Below are 14,191 nucleotides of genomic sequence, written 5' to 3'. Positions count from 1 at the left end.
TTTTCCCTGAGAATTAAGAGTCACAGTCCATTATTGATTTCTGATTCAGCATTTCCTGTATGGATTCTAACGGCAGCCATCTTTTTCTCATCTTAAGATCCAATGTACCCGTCATGTTATCTCCATGTACAATTTTTTTTTACCCTCCACATCAAACATGAGGATTTTGGCGCTTTTCTCTGTCTGTATTGTTTAAAAACCTAGATTATAGTTTCTCACACTTGGTACAAGTCACTCTTTGTATGGGAAACAAACGTAGCCTTTGTCTGATTATCGGCTGACTTTATCATCACTGTCCCAACAACAAAACGATCCATACACCATTGCACACACATGCATACACATGCACACACAAACATATTCACATACACACAGAGCTGGCCTATTAATGAGTTGTCTGTTGGTTAGCTAACAAGTGTTGATAACACCCGAGTATCGATGGCGTCTGTCTCGATAGAAATCAAGCTCGAATGCTGTTTCTGCTGTGCGAAGGTGAGCAAAGCAGATTGTTGTCACGTAAAGGTAACTGAGTACCACGTGAAACAAAAAATGTCAGGATTTTGGTGCTTGCTTTCTTTCTTTTTTTTTTTTTTTTTTATACCTTTTACCTTAATGTAGAAACTTAACAAAATTCTACCAAAAGGTGTAGCGTAAACTTAAGTCAATAAACCAGAATTCAAATTACAACAATAATGCAAAAATAATCTGTGGCTTTATCCCTTCAACTTTTCATGCAGCATCTCCAATTGTATTCTCCCACAGTACAATGCAATGTCAATTTGAGTTCAATTAATTGTTCAAGCCTATAACATTCAACCAAATTGCTAAACTGTTTGTCTTGCTGACGATTATCCACCAGCATCTGTTGTTGGTTTTGATTTTCACATATGCAGGCAATGCATATCTGTGCATATCTTTTCTATCTGGAACCACAATTGCAGTTGCAACATTTCAAAAGATTTTTGTTATGTAAATGTGCCCTTAAGTGGCCCAGTCGTGACATTGATAAAGTGTTTGGAGATTGTGTTTGAACCGTCATCCAGCAATGCTGGGAAGTGTTTTTTTTGTTTCTTTTAGTCCCCCTGGGCTGGCCCCCTAAAACCCGGAGCTGAATTCCAGACAAGCACACAAAAGGGCAGCAAGCAGGGGTGTGGAGTTGTGGGGCCTTGGCACAGGACAGTAGAAAGACAAGATAGAGAGAAGGCAGACTACGCGGACTTGGCCGTCTGTCTTTGCACCTTTTGTCCGCATGTGTAATGCAATTATATGCATTGCGATTGTGTCATATTGTTGTCACAGAGTGCTTTGTTGTGGTGATGTATGGAGAATATGTAGACAAGGGGATAGACATGTTGCTTTTCTCACAAGCCACATGAACACAAAACTGACAAATTGACCAACATCTGAGGCCTAATAGATTCTAGTTCTGGTGAAGTATGTGCATTTAATGTTGACCATAGTTCCCGCGATCCAAACACAATAAAGAAGACCCTGGTAAGTGAGGTGGTTACTTTCAAAAGAGTTCCAGGAATCTTGAGTGTAGTGTCTGCAGCGCTGAGAATACTGGCTAGAAATAATAAGTAAGTTTGTGGAACTTGAGGTGAAAATGTAGACCATAATTCCTGCAGTCCAAACACTCAGTCATCCTCCCAAAAGTTGCTAGTTCCTGGATCTGGATTTTTTTTGGTGGTTAATTTAGTGATTCTTTTGCATGCCAGTGTAGAGAGGCCGCTTACAGCCAGTGCTACTTGTACCACAATTAGACAATCACTCCTCTAGACTGTCCATAGGTGTAAATTAGAGTGTTCATGGTGGTTTGTCTATTTGTGACGGGATGTTCTGATAAGCAGTCCAGCGTGTGCAGCACCTCCCACCCTACATCACCTGGCATATGCTCTTGCTATCTTCCCCTAACATAAACCTAATGAGGACAAGTGCTATTGAAAATGGATGGACATAATGGATGACACTGCATACCAGTCTGTAGGAGAGTGTAATCAAATTAAGTAAGTGGAGCATCTGAGTACTTTAAGAAGAATTAAGGGGATGAGCCTGTCACCTCTAGTTTACATTTTCCGCATCTTGAGAATCATGCGATGAATAAGGTTAAGATTTCTCTCAAACCTTTCCATCCTGCCTTGCTCGTTGAAACCCTGTCTGGATCTTTTTTCACTTACTGGCCAGCTGCCATGACAACGGCCCAGTCGCGTCATGGTTGCAGTGACAATGCCGGCATTAATCCCCCCGAGGGCCACAACGCTGGCTGCACTCATACTTGCTGTGGTTTACCCATAAAATGTGACAACGTTTTGAACACGTGTTATGGTCCTCGGTTTACGATGGACTTCCAATCCTATGAAAGCGGATCCTTGAAAAGGTCTTGAAACTTTGATGCCATGCTCCACCCACATTAGCTGACGTAGGCTAGCTTGCAATGTCATCTTTTTGTTCAATGGTTCCTTGAGGATTTTTTGGAGGGGCTACTGTTAGGATAAGGCGAAAGTGCTGGCTGTCAGGGCGTCATTTTCTCGAACTTGCTGACAAGCCTCAAAATGAACATGAAACAAACACTATGCTCCGTCTGCACTAGATAAGATTGCATAGGCAAAAATAAAATGAAAACATCTTAAAGACAGTAATCCTCACCCATATGGGTCTGATATTTTGCTTCTGAGAAACCTTTTTTAGGGTCAATTCCATAGCAGAAGTTAAAATATGAGCCCTGGAATTAGCCCAAAATGGCTGCTTCAAAACAAAATTGCAAATTTGTTCAATTTCAGGCATGGGTCTTTCAGACTTTTATGTCCATCCTTTTATGAATATGTCTCTTGTGTTGGTCAGTGAAACTACTGGTTGTTGTTGAGATCATTTTTATAATCTTGCCGACAACCCTTATAATTCATCAAACTTTAACACTAATTTTAACACTCTACGCACATTAGCTGGTGTAGGGTAAAAAATAAAAGTTTATCATGGCCAATCTGTGTTGTTTCCAATGGGGGCTCATTTGGTTTAATCAAGCTTTAGAATTTCCCCTAAATGGTTTTGGTCCTTAAGACTTTTTTTGTGCATCTTGTTACGATAGACGATGTCCAACTAGTTAGTGCTGATTGATGAATCCGGTGTCAGGAACAAATTTTTTAAAAACTACCAGGAACAAATCTGCGTGAGTTTGTAGTTGGTGTCGAAAACACTTTGTTTGCTTTGGGGCTTGCGTGCATCAAAATCCGTTTTGGTTGCTATCGTTTACAATAGCAAAGTGCAAAAATTGCATAACGTTGCTAATTTAGTATTTGTTTATACTGTCTTCAAAATAATTCTGTTGTCATTATACCAATCACTGTAATTATATTGCTCGTTGTAATCGTGATGAGTTTTTTTGGGGGTAACACTTTCTCAGTATTGTGGATCCTATTTACAGTAAATTCGCACCACCTTACAATCCATTTGCCTATTGTGACGTCATTTAGGGAGTGCTGGAGAATATTTTTGATTCATGCGTCACTTGACAACTGGAGACTGGACCTGTTCCACCAGGCCAAGTTTCTCCTCTCAAATACGCAAATGAAGAAACGTGCGATGATGCAATGAGGAAGTAAGAAAGTGAAGCTTCTTTGTGTTCACTTTTTCTCACCAGCTGCAGGCATATTAATTGTATATTTCCGCTGTTTTCTCCCCCACTTTGCTCAAACACCATTGTAATCGGGGAGTTGACCTAGGAATTTTTCTGAACCGTTTTTGTATTGGAACCCTAACAGAGGTGGGATAAAGGATGAAGGGCCGTTTTGACAGCTGGTTATTGTTGAACATCATTGAGTGAAAAGTCACACATGTATGATATTTGATCTGACCTACCGAGCATTTACAGTATCAAAAATATGCTGCTGTGATTTAGCAGTTTTTTTTCTCTCCATAAAATTGGTTAAATCAAGCGTATGTAGTTATTCAACTCGTTAAATAATTGGTTGAATGATTTCTTCTGCATAACATATTTTAAACGATATTAGTAGAATAAACTATTTGAATTTAAACAGGTTTATTTTAATAAATGTTTGGTTAGTTAATAGTAATTATTAATAATACAATTTATAAAATGAGTCAATTCATTTAATAAAATAATTTGCATGGACAACAAATGTTTTATGTATTAAAATAGAAATTATTAATTACACTTACATTATTATAAATTACACATTTCTATACATAAAAAAAATATATTATTAAAGACAAAGTCAACCCCAATGAATTTTTTAAGAATACACTGTATGTGTAAATAACAGTAAAAACTTGGTATTCTTCTTCACATTTCATTTCTGGAATAAGAGTGAAACATAATACATCTACCTAAGGAGGGTGCCATGTTTGACATTGCCGTACTTGTCAATCGATTGATCGATAAATACGTCACAAATGCTTTTCATTTGTCCATCCATGCACTTAATGTCTACTTTCTGTGAGGCTGCTCCTCTGTCACACGCTCATGTGGGGCACCAAAGCTGGTTCGATGTATATATATGAATATGAATCACGATGATGATTATATTCTCTCCTTTTTCCAGCTTTTTCGTGAGGTACGCATTATGAAAACCCTCAACCATCCCAACATTGGTGAGTTACACGTGACTTTGTCCATTAGTCGGATTAGTAGGCTTTATTTAGTGTGACCTTTTCGTTTGTGTGTTACAGTTCAGCTTTTTGAGGTCATAGAGACGGAGAAGACTCTATATCTGATCATGGAGTACGCCAGTGGAGGTGAGTGACATCGAAGCACTTAAGTGAGGTGCATACATACAGAACTGATTTATAATATCTTTGCGAAATCTTTAAAGCGAGAGAGAGCCTTGGCGTGACGAGGCCAAAAAATGGCCGTATGTGTTTTTACTGCTTTTCGAGTGTGTGGCGTTGGAGAGGAGCAGCACAGCGCACACCCTGTATGTCATAGTACGAAGACTGAACTGTGAGAGGCAGAGCGGTGCCTCAGGGCATCCAGACTGAAGAATGAATAGTAGTCACAGAAGAAGAAGAAGAAATAGAAAGAAGCGAGGGGACAAAATATCTTGTCGTGTAGGATGTCATTTCTTTTGGTAAATGACTTGAGGGACATGTTATGCAAACACTCAGCACAACTCAAATGTTCCTTTAATTGTGTCTGGCAACAGCGCCACCTGCAGTGAGCTTCCCTTTTGGCTCAATTATGAAGGCTTTGGCCCAACTTGGTGTTGACCACACACTTAAAGGTTTTCAATCGTAAATATGGAAAATGTTTAACATTTACGATGACTGCACCATTTTTCGAGGACTTGACAATGGATGCAGGAAAAATTACTCTTCATACACCACAGCGCAATCGCTTCGGATAGTCTTTAAAGTCACTCTTAACACACACATAATCATCCGATAATCGATCTTAACGGACTCCATACCGCGGGGTTATGGTTCAAGGTAATCTTTTAGAAAATAACTCTTAAAAATGCTCAAATTCAGACTGATTGTTGTTATGTGTTAGGGCTTTCCAGATTGGGAACCATGTTATCCTTCTCATCATGCATGACTACACAATGAAGCGAAAAGCTATCCTTCCCAATTTTAATGATTGTGTTTACCTTGCTTCTTTCATCTCTGTGCTGCTCCCTCCTGCCTGCCTCCAATACCTAACAAGGAGCTCGCACACAAAATGGGAGGCAAACACACACAAACTCAACATCACATGAACTGACAGAGCAGCCAGTCTTAATCTACTCACACGATAAAGAAGTTCACATCACAAGCTGGAGTGGACTCATGACTCCCTGTTTTTTTTTTTTGTTTTATAAGAATTAATGTACTGTGTGTGTAAAAGTTGATGACTCACCTTCAGTTGTTTGGCCAACATTTTAGACAAGATTGTGGCTTTCCTTTTTCCACCCGATGGATGAATATTTACATATACCCCAGCTGTTGGACTCATTGGAGCTTGCAAAGATCAAGTGTGATTTAGTGTATTATTGAAGTAAGGACAAAACTGAGAAAGACAAATTGGGCAGTATTCCCACAAATTGTTTTTCTTTTTACACCCCCAGTATGGCTTTCATTACCATGGCGACTTGACATGAAGCTAGGAGTAGCTACTTGTTTGCCTCTATTCTAAAAAAGTGACGAGCAATAAAAAAGTCCACCTATCCATTTGTTGAGCTGGAGTCTATTCAAGCGGACTTTGGGCCGAGTACCTATACTGCCCAATTTCAAAAGGCAATTTTTCGTTACATGAAGGGGGATGCAGTTAACTTAGTTAACAGCTCTTTATTTATTATGTACTCCCCAATCTTCACTTAGCTCATTGCTTCTCAAATATTGGGCCGGGCCCCACTGGGGTGGCGCGGTGCTATGCTGAGGGGGCCGCGTGTGACCCTCGGCACCATGCTTTTTTTCCTGCCGTACTACAATAAAGTGTAATTGCACATCCACTCCAGTAGTTGGCAGTGGCGCTCTGATTGTCCATTGTGCACTGTTGATTGTCCATTGTGCACAGTGAGTATTAACTCTACGGTGTAGGTTTGTTTTGACACGAAAATGCTGTCAGTTATAATTCTGGCGTAGAGTGGGTGGGGGCGCGAATTGTTTTCTTCATGCGGGAGGAGGCATAACAGAAAATAATTGAGAAGCACTGACTTAGCTGAAGGTACTCGCTCCGATTCTTCAAAGGGATGTCAACCCCAAAAAATTATTTGCAATGGTATGTTCTATGGGCCTTCAGTAGTCTATACATGGTAGTCTGATACATATTACATTTGTAGAATATGAGTTAAGCAATAAAATCCACCCGGTTTAAGCCATCTCAGTGGCCCGACACCGATGTCGAAATCTACATCACAGTCCTCAGGGCTCAGTTAACGACCAATGATGGCTCACCTGTTTTTGAAGCTGAGCCATGACTGGTCGTTAACTGAGCCCTGTGCAGCTGTGATGTCATTTTCAGTTGACAGCCAGTGGCAAAATGAGATGTACCAAAACAGATGCGTTTTACTGCTTAACTCACATTCCACAGACGCAATATTAATCAGCATGCCATGTTTCCACTAGTGGGGCTGCATAGAACATTTAGATTTTTTTAGTTGACTTCCCCTTTAAATACATCTAGTCATCTTTACAAAAAAAAAAGACACCCTAGTTGTCCACCCTTATCCTTGTTAGTGGTTTCTCAGAAAAAAAAAAGCTGTTTTGATTCTGCATTATTACTTTACTGTTGTTGAAAACTGCAAAAAAAATGTTGACATTCAATCTTGTCATTACTCGCAGGGGAAGTGTTTGACTACCTCGTTGCCCACGGCCGCATGAAGGAGAAAGAGGCCCGCGGCAAGTTCCGACAGGTCGGTTCCAACTTCAACCCACTTGTGTTTGTCAGAGATAAGGGAAAAAAAAGACGCATTTGCTGCATCATACTCCGTAAAAAGTTGGTGGCGTTGGCACGTGAGCCGGTTAAGATGAGCTGTAATTTAGCAGAGTGTGACGCAAAATCAGCACAGACATTTCCACTGCGGCGCACTGCAAAATAAAATAAACAGTGGCAGTAAAATTCTCAATTGTACATTGTCCACTGTACATGAAGCATGTTTTATTGTCTTTCCACAGATCGTGTCAGCCGTGCACTATTGCCATCAGAAGAACATTGTTCACAGAGACTTGAAGGTGAGCACACACTGAAGTGTTACAATAATTTACAGACGCAATTTATGTTGGAAAAGTTGTCGGGTTCACTCATTGATGGACTGAGCCTTAAAGATTGTCTCATATGTGCAGAATTGATTGTGGATTAAATGTTTCTGGAAGCACTTGAGTCAAAATGGAGTTCGCTACTCTGTGAAAATTATTTACTCCACAAAATGACAATATTGGCATAGACAAAGAAGCTCACAAAGAACAACAAAAGACATCGCTCATCCTTTCAATACACAGAAAAAAAAACAATTCATGTAGGATTTAAACATTTTTTGCCCTTTGTTGATCAAGGAACCTGATGATCCCTTGCTTTCTCTCTTGTGGGGGAAAAACAAAACAAAACAAAAACAACGATATACAAGCCGCACCAGACTATAAGATGCGTTTTTTTATGTTGAAAAAAAATTGTTGTTTACTGCATGTACAGAACGATTTTGTACTGGTCATGCACATAAAGGTACATAAACAGTTTGATTGTTAACACAGTGCCTTTTAACACAGCAACAACTTTGCTGATTAAAACAGAACAGACCCAAGAGAAAAAAAGAGATTCATTTAGCGTATTTTCTGAATTATAGAGTGTCCCTAGCGGTGAAAGAAAAATCCACCGAAAAGCTGCACCGCTGTATTAGCCGCATGGTTCAAAAACTAGTAAGAAAGTAGCGGCTAATAGTCTGGAAAATACGGTAATCAGTTATTTAATACAATTAAAAAAATTAATTAAATGGTCAAAACTGTAAATGTTTTTGTTTTATTGGCAATAAATCCACAAACAAATTATTTCATTATATAAATAAATACACTGCAAAAACCTTTTTTTTTTTTAAAAACATAATTGCAACAAATTGTATGTAAATATTTTGCTGGATTGAAGAATGCTGTGGCCACACTTTCCCCACCCTCGCCTTTGCACATTTATTAGCGACTTCAGATGTAAAAACTTTTTTGAAGGTCATTTCAATATAAACATTTGCCACTATGACATCCCCTGTTGCACTCCACCATCTAAGGCGGAGAATCTGCTGCTGGATGCCAACTCCAACATCAAAATCGCTGACTTTGGCTTCAGCAATGAATTCATGGCCGGCAGCAAGCTGGACACCTTCTGCGGCTCGCCGCCCTACGCTGCACCCGAACTTTTCCAAGGCAAGAAGTACGACGGCCCTGAGGTGGACATCTGGAGCCTGGGCGTCATCCTCTACACGCTGGTCAGCGGCTCGCTGCCCTTTGACGGCCAAAACCTGAAGGTGGGCATAGCGGCGTTGTTCTCTCATGCATCATTGTGTCTGTGCCAGAAACGCATCGAAATTTGTGTTCCATTCAGGAGCTGCGTGAGCGTGTCCTGAGAGGCAAATACCGTGTGCCCTTCTACATGTCCACAGACTGTGAGGGAATCCTCCGTCGCTTCCTCGTCCTCAACCCGACCAAGCGCTGTTCGCTGGAGGTGAGCGGGAACACTTGTAGTAGGACTGGGCCATCCGTTTGAGTTTATTTGCCAGTGCGATTTATTATTTCTTTAAATGTTGATGCACACTGCTTGCACTAACATGTTCTGCGAACAGAGAGGTGCTACTTTACAAAACCACATATGGTGTTACCACTTGAATGATTTGATCGTTATTCTAGTGACTTTTACGACCCCTTTGAAATTTATTATTCAAAAATGTGTTTAGGCACTACCTCCTGCAAAAAAAAAATATATATATATATATATATATGAGGAATCATCATAACTAGAACAGAGTCAGTTGCGCTGAGCATTGCCAACGACATCATGTCCATAAAGAAATGTCCAAGCTGTGATTTATCCATGTTGGAAACTTTTTTGTTTTGAACATACAAATATTGTGCCAACGTGATCTTGCCACACCTGTACAAGCCTTACAGCAAGAGGTGTGGCGCTGCTTTTACAAAGTCACCTGGGCCTACCTGCAATTTGGAACCTTTAGGTAATTAAATGAATGATCTAATAATGGATTCAGCGAGAGAACCCATCTCTTTAGTTTTCATTATTTAGGAGGACGCTGGTAAAAGTACAAAAAACGCTGATCCGTATCTTATCTGTTATTTGGACAGAAATCAAGCAATTCCAAAAAAGCGTTACTGTCAAAATTGTAAAGTGAAGGGGGAAAAAGATTCAAATCTGAATCTTTAAGGCTAAATAGCCCAGCACTATCAAGTAATCATGACAAGATGTAAAAATACATAAAGGACTTATTTTGCTGGCATCATTTTAATAGCAAATCATGAAAGACAAGTGGTTGAACGTGAGCTACGATGGAGAGGAGCTGAAACCTCACAAAGAGCCTGAGGAGGACTTCAACGACACCGTCCGCATCGGTGAGCGAAGACACTCAGAACGATGCAAGCACTGAATTGAAACTTGCATGACTTTGACGCTTGGTGTTGCAGATGTGATGGTGGGGATGGGTTTCACCAGGGAGGAGATCCGAGATTCTCTGGTCGGTCACAAATACAACGAGGTGACGGCCACGTACTTGCTGCTGGCACGCAAGAACGAGGCAAGTATGGCATAAACGGGTTTCAGCTTGTTTCTGTATGATACACTCCAGTTTGGTACGACTCCGCAAATTTCAATGTGATCCAGTTCATCGAGATGCAATTCATTACAATTATGATTCTATTCACTCCAAGTACTATGCGGTATTTGCTGCAAACACAATTCGATTCACTGCAGATTACTTTTGATTCAACATACTGTAAAGCTAATCAATCTGCTTTCATGTATATTTATGTAAATCTAAGAATATTTACATACTATTAAGAGGCTGAAATTCCAAGCAAAAGGTCTCCAAATGATTAATCGATTATCAAAATAGTCATCACTTAATTTCATAATGTATTATTGTATAGTTGCTACGATTCACCCTAATTAAAATCAAATTCACTATAGCTGTTATCCGTTACGATACATTTCACTTAATTTATAAGTTTGTAAGGTATTATTTGATTTGCTGCAATTATGATTTACTCTGATTACAATATGTATCACACCAACGTGCTTCACTCCAGTCACAATATTATTCACACTCTATGTTCCCGTGCAGTATAATACAATATGATACTGAATAATATAACAATATCATTTACTTAAATTCTGATCCGATATAATGAGATTGTGAATTCAGCTCAGCTTCTTCTGTCAAGTGATCTGTTTGCACTCCCAATACCACACTGCTACACAATTTCATTGTCGTCACTCTCTGCCTCAGGCCGAAAGCACCGTCTCCCGATCAGGCAGCAGTCTCAGCCTGGCTCGTGTCAGGGGTGGCACCATCGCCAACGGTACCAACAAACACTCTACTTCCTCCTCTGGTGCTACTTCCTCCTCCTCAGCCCACAAGCCACAACGCAGTGTCTCCACCTATCAGCGCCAGAGACGACACTCTGACTTCTGTATGACATCTTGACATCACATAGCTGTAGCTACTAAGTGGTCTTCATCTGTTTCTTCTGTTCATCTGTTGTCTGGTAGGTGGTCCGGCAGCTCCCGGGTCGGCGCATCCCAAGCGCAGCCCGAGCGGCGTGGCAGAAGGATCTGGCCTTAAGGAGGAAAGGCTCTCAGTCCGCAAGCCCAGCAACAACACCGTCGGTTCTCGGAGCATCCCGACGCCCTCCAGTCCAATGGTCAGCTCTGCTCACAATCCCAACAAAGCTGAGATTCCCGACAGACGGAAGGAGGCCAATTCCACCACGGTACAGTCGGAAAACACTTGGAAACATTTATGTTTTACACTGAATTACATTCAGGCCATGCATCCATGTGTTGAGATTCGCATGTGGCAGATTCCACCCAACTAAAAAACAGAGAAGGTCATCAAGAATCTTTTTTTCACTCGAATAGTGTTACAATTCACTCTCAATTATGTTATGCTACAAATCACTACAATTGCAATGACAATTCCCTCCGATGAGAATAGCATTTGATTCACTCCCATTACAATGAATTCAAATCTTTCCAATTACCATGTGGTATGATCTGGTATGATACAATTCCCTCCAGTAACCGTAGATGAACTCTTTTAAAGTATTTAAATGTGTGTGAGTCCTCTTTTTTTCTCCCTTGGTAGATTCGAGGCACATCACGACTTAAGACGCCATTTTTAGGAGTTGCAACTTGATTGGCTTACGATTACGAAAGACTCAACTTAGTTAACACATGCTCGTGTCAACGAGCTGGATATCCAAATCTGACGCACTTTGTCAAAACTTTGAGATGAGACAAAGTCATCGGGCTGACTGACTGCACACACCGACTGCGGGAGCGAAAGACATCATGTCACTTAGCATGCACTTACAGCTCCAAAAAAAATCAAATAAAAACAGCTCATATTGCTGATGGAAAGGTTTTTCAGTTTTTAAACCATGTCATCTTACAAAATTAAATGGCTCATGACAACTTACTTGAAATTTAGTAGACTCGCCTTGCCACTGTTAGTTCATACTTGAAGTTAAGACTTATTTGTGACAGTATGTGACTTAATCCCACCTGTGCTGCTCTTCTGTATTTCTTTCTATCCCCCAGAATAATGTCGCTGCCAGTGGCATGACGCGGAGGAATACGTATGTGTGCAGCACAGACAGACACTCGTTGTTGCAAAATGGCAAAGAAAACAGGTGAGAAGCATTTCCAATTGTAAATATATGATGATGACTCCTCTTTCCCAATAGTCGAATGTATCAAGTAATATAATGTAAACACAAGGTTGAAATGACTTGGGCAGATATAATTTCATTGGAGATTTGTCTGACATGTTTGGAGTGGATAAAGAGTTCTAAGTGCACAAGTATGTATGTGTGTGTGTGTGTACGCATTTGTTTATGCAGCCAGTATGAGCTCTGTTTTGTTGTGACAGATGGCGTTGTGCTGCTGAGTGTGTCAGACAGTCACCTCTTGATGTTCCTTCCACATCTTTCACCCGAGTTAGCGCCTATCAGTCCTTACTTAGCCTTCACTACCACATTGTAGCCGACATTCTCCACTTTGCTGCAGTGCTCAGTTTTGTTGGATTCCGTTAAGTTGGTCTCCTTGTTGCGGCCAACGACCACATCTTTTCTATCAGTGATACGGGCTGTTATTCTAGAAGGAGCTTGTATCATGTGATCGGTCAGTCATCAGACGAACATAACACAACATTAACTTAGGAGTGAACCACTGACATGATTGCGTTAAATTAAACTGAAATAAAGTAATGTTACTTGTCCTTTGAAGACTCTTGATAGTCACGCAATGGAGAGCGAACCGGAAGAAAATCAAATTAAGAAATCTTTGCGATTGAGTAAGTGAGATGAGTCAGAGTAAATTAAATTTCTTGCAGCACACTAAATGTGCGGTTAACTCATCTGCCGCACAGTTTTGAAGTTTGGCATTCTTTGTGGAGTTTGGATGTTGGGACCCGTGTTCACATGGGAATTGCCGGTGACAGTCCAAAAATATGCTTTTTATGAGCTACATTGAAGACTCAAAATTGTGCGTGTGATGCCTGTTTGTGTATATATACGCTAAATTGTCAATAGCTGTAAATGCAAGTATACTATAAATGCCGGTTTGTTTATTTGATGTTTATGTGCCCGTACATTAACTGCAGAACAGTCCAAAGTGTAGCCCACCTCTTGCCCAAAGTCAGGTGGGATAGGCTTTATTTTAGCTGCCACCTTAATTAATGGAGGTACCACAGACAATGGTTCAATTTTCTGTTCTGTGGATCATGCTCCGTCTCTTTTTTGATTCGAGAAAAGCAAAGAATTTTCATCATATTTTTATTGAAGCGGGAGTTATAAAGTCAAAGAGGGCGCATAATAAAGTAGGAGGAAGCATTGTGGTGGTAAAGTGGCTACTGGCACAGTGCCCACATCACCACCCCACTCATCGTACATTTGCCCCAAAGGCTTTGTCAATGTGATGCCATGCCCGTGTGCTTGATGGGGTAAACACGTGCAGGTCCACAAACGCACGCATACACACACTTTAGTGATCTATTTTTTTTTTGGCGAATTTACTCTTCTTCTACTTGACTGATGAAATTCATTTGTTCCGTGACCACTCTTAACTCAAATCACGCGTCTTTCAAATCAACGTTCTGTATAGAAAAGAATCAAAATCCTGTAAATTTGAAAAAAAAAAAAAAAAAAAAACACCCAACAGTTTATTTCACATTTTCTTTATTTAATAAAAAAAGAAATGGCACTTTGCAGTATAATGCTTTATAAAGGATACAATATTTACATTAATAAAATTTAATATATTCAGAAATATAATGGATATACTTTTGACGAAGCATGAAGCTGATGATTGGAACTAAGCTGCAGTAGGATGTTGTTTTTGGCAGAGCAAAAACAATGGATGCCTGCGAGTGTTGTTAAATGCTTTGTTTGCTTGGGTTGCTCCCGCTTGTGTTCCAGTCTATCTTGTGTAAATGTTGATGTTTACCGCGACATCAATGCCACTTTCGTCAGCTTATGTACGTGGTTTATT

The 14,191-nt window shown here is 40.2% G+C and overlaps 1 protein-coding gene across 7 annotated transcripts in view; it reads left to right on the top strand.

Moving 5' to 3' along the window:
* mark4b (MAP/microtubule affinity-regulating kinase 4b) overlaps positions 1-14,191 on the top strand; it is a 32,538-nt gene that overhangs the window by 10,245 nt on the left and 8,102 nt on the right. For all 7 annotated transcript variants that reach the window (XM_088300306.1, XM_088300305.1, XM_088300307.1 and 4 more), the window contains exons 4-14: positions 4,560-4,608; positions 4,687-4,752; positions 7,276-7,346; positions 7,609-7,665; positions 8,706-8,942; positions 9,020-9,139; positions 9,936-10,035; positions 10,108-10,217; positions 10,929-11,112; positions 11,192-11,412; positions 12,242-12,333. In XM_088300306.1, coding sequence (XP_088156432.1) covers positions 4,560-4,608; positions 4,687-4,752; positions 7,276-7,346; positions 7,609-7,665; positions 8,706-8,942; positions 9,020-9,139; positions 9,936-10,035; positions 10,108-10,217; positions 10,929-11,112; positions 11,192-11,412; positions 12,242-12,333 — 1,307 coding nt within the window. The remainder of the gene's footprint in view (positions 1-4,559; positions 4,609-4,686; positions 4,753-7,275; positions 7,347-7,608; positions 7,666-8,705; positions 8,943-9,019; positions 9,140-9,935; positions 10,036-10,107; positions 10,218-10,928; positions 11,113-11,191; positions 11,413-12,241; positions 12,334-14,191) is intronic.

This window comes from Idiotropiscis lumnitzeri, chromosome 7 (assembly GCF_059441095.1).
Source record: "Idiotropiscis lumnitzeri isolate Australia: NSW breed Sydney's pygmy pipehorse chromosome 7, RoL_Ilum_1.0, whole genome shotgun sequence".
Classification (NCBI taxonomy): domain Eukaryota; kingdom Metazoa; phylum Chordata; class Actinopteri; order Syngnathiformes; family Syngnathidae; genus Idiotropiscis; species Idiotropiscis lumnitzeri.
This window is presented reverse-complemented; position numbering and strand designations above follow the sequence as displayed.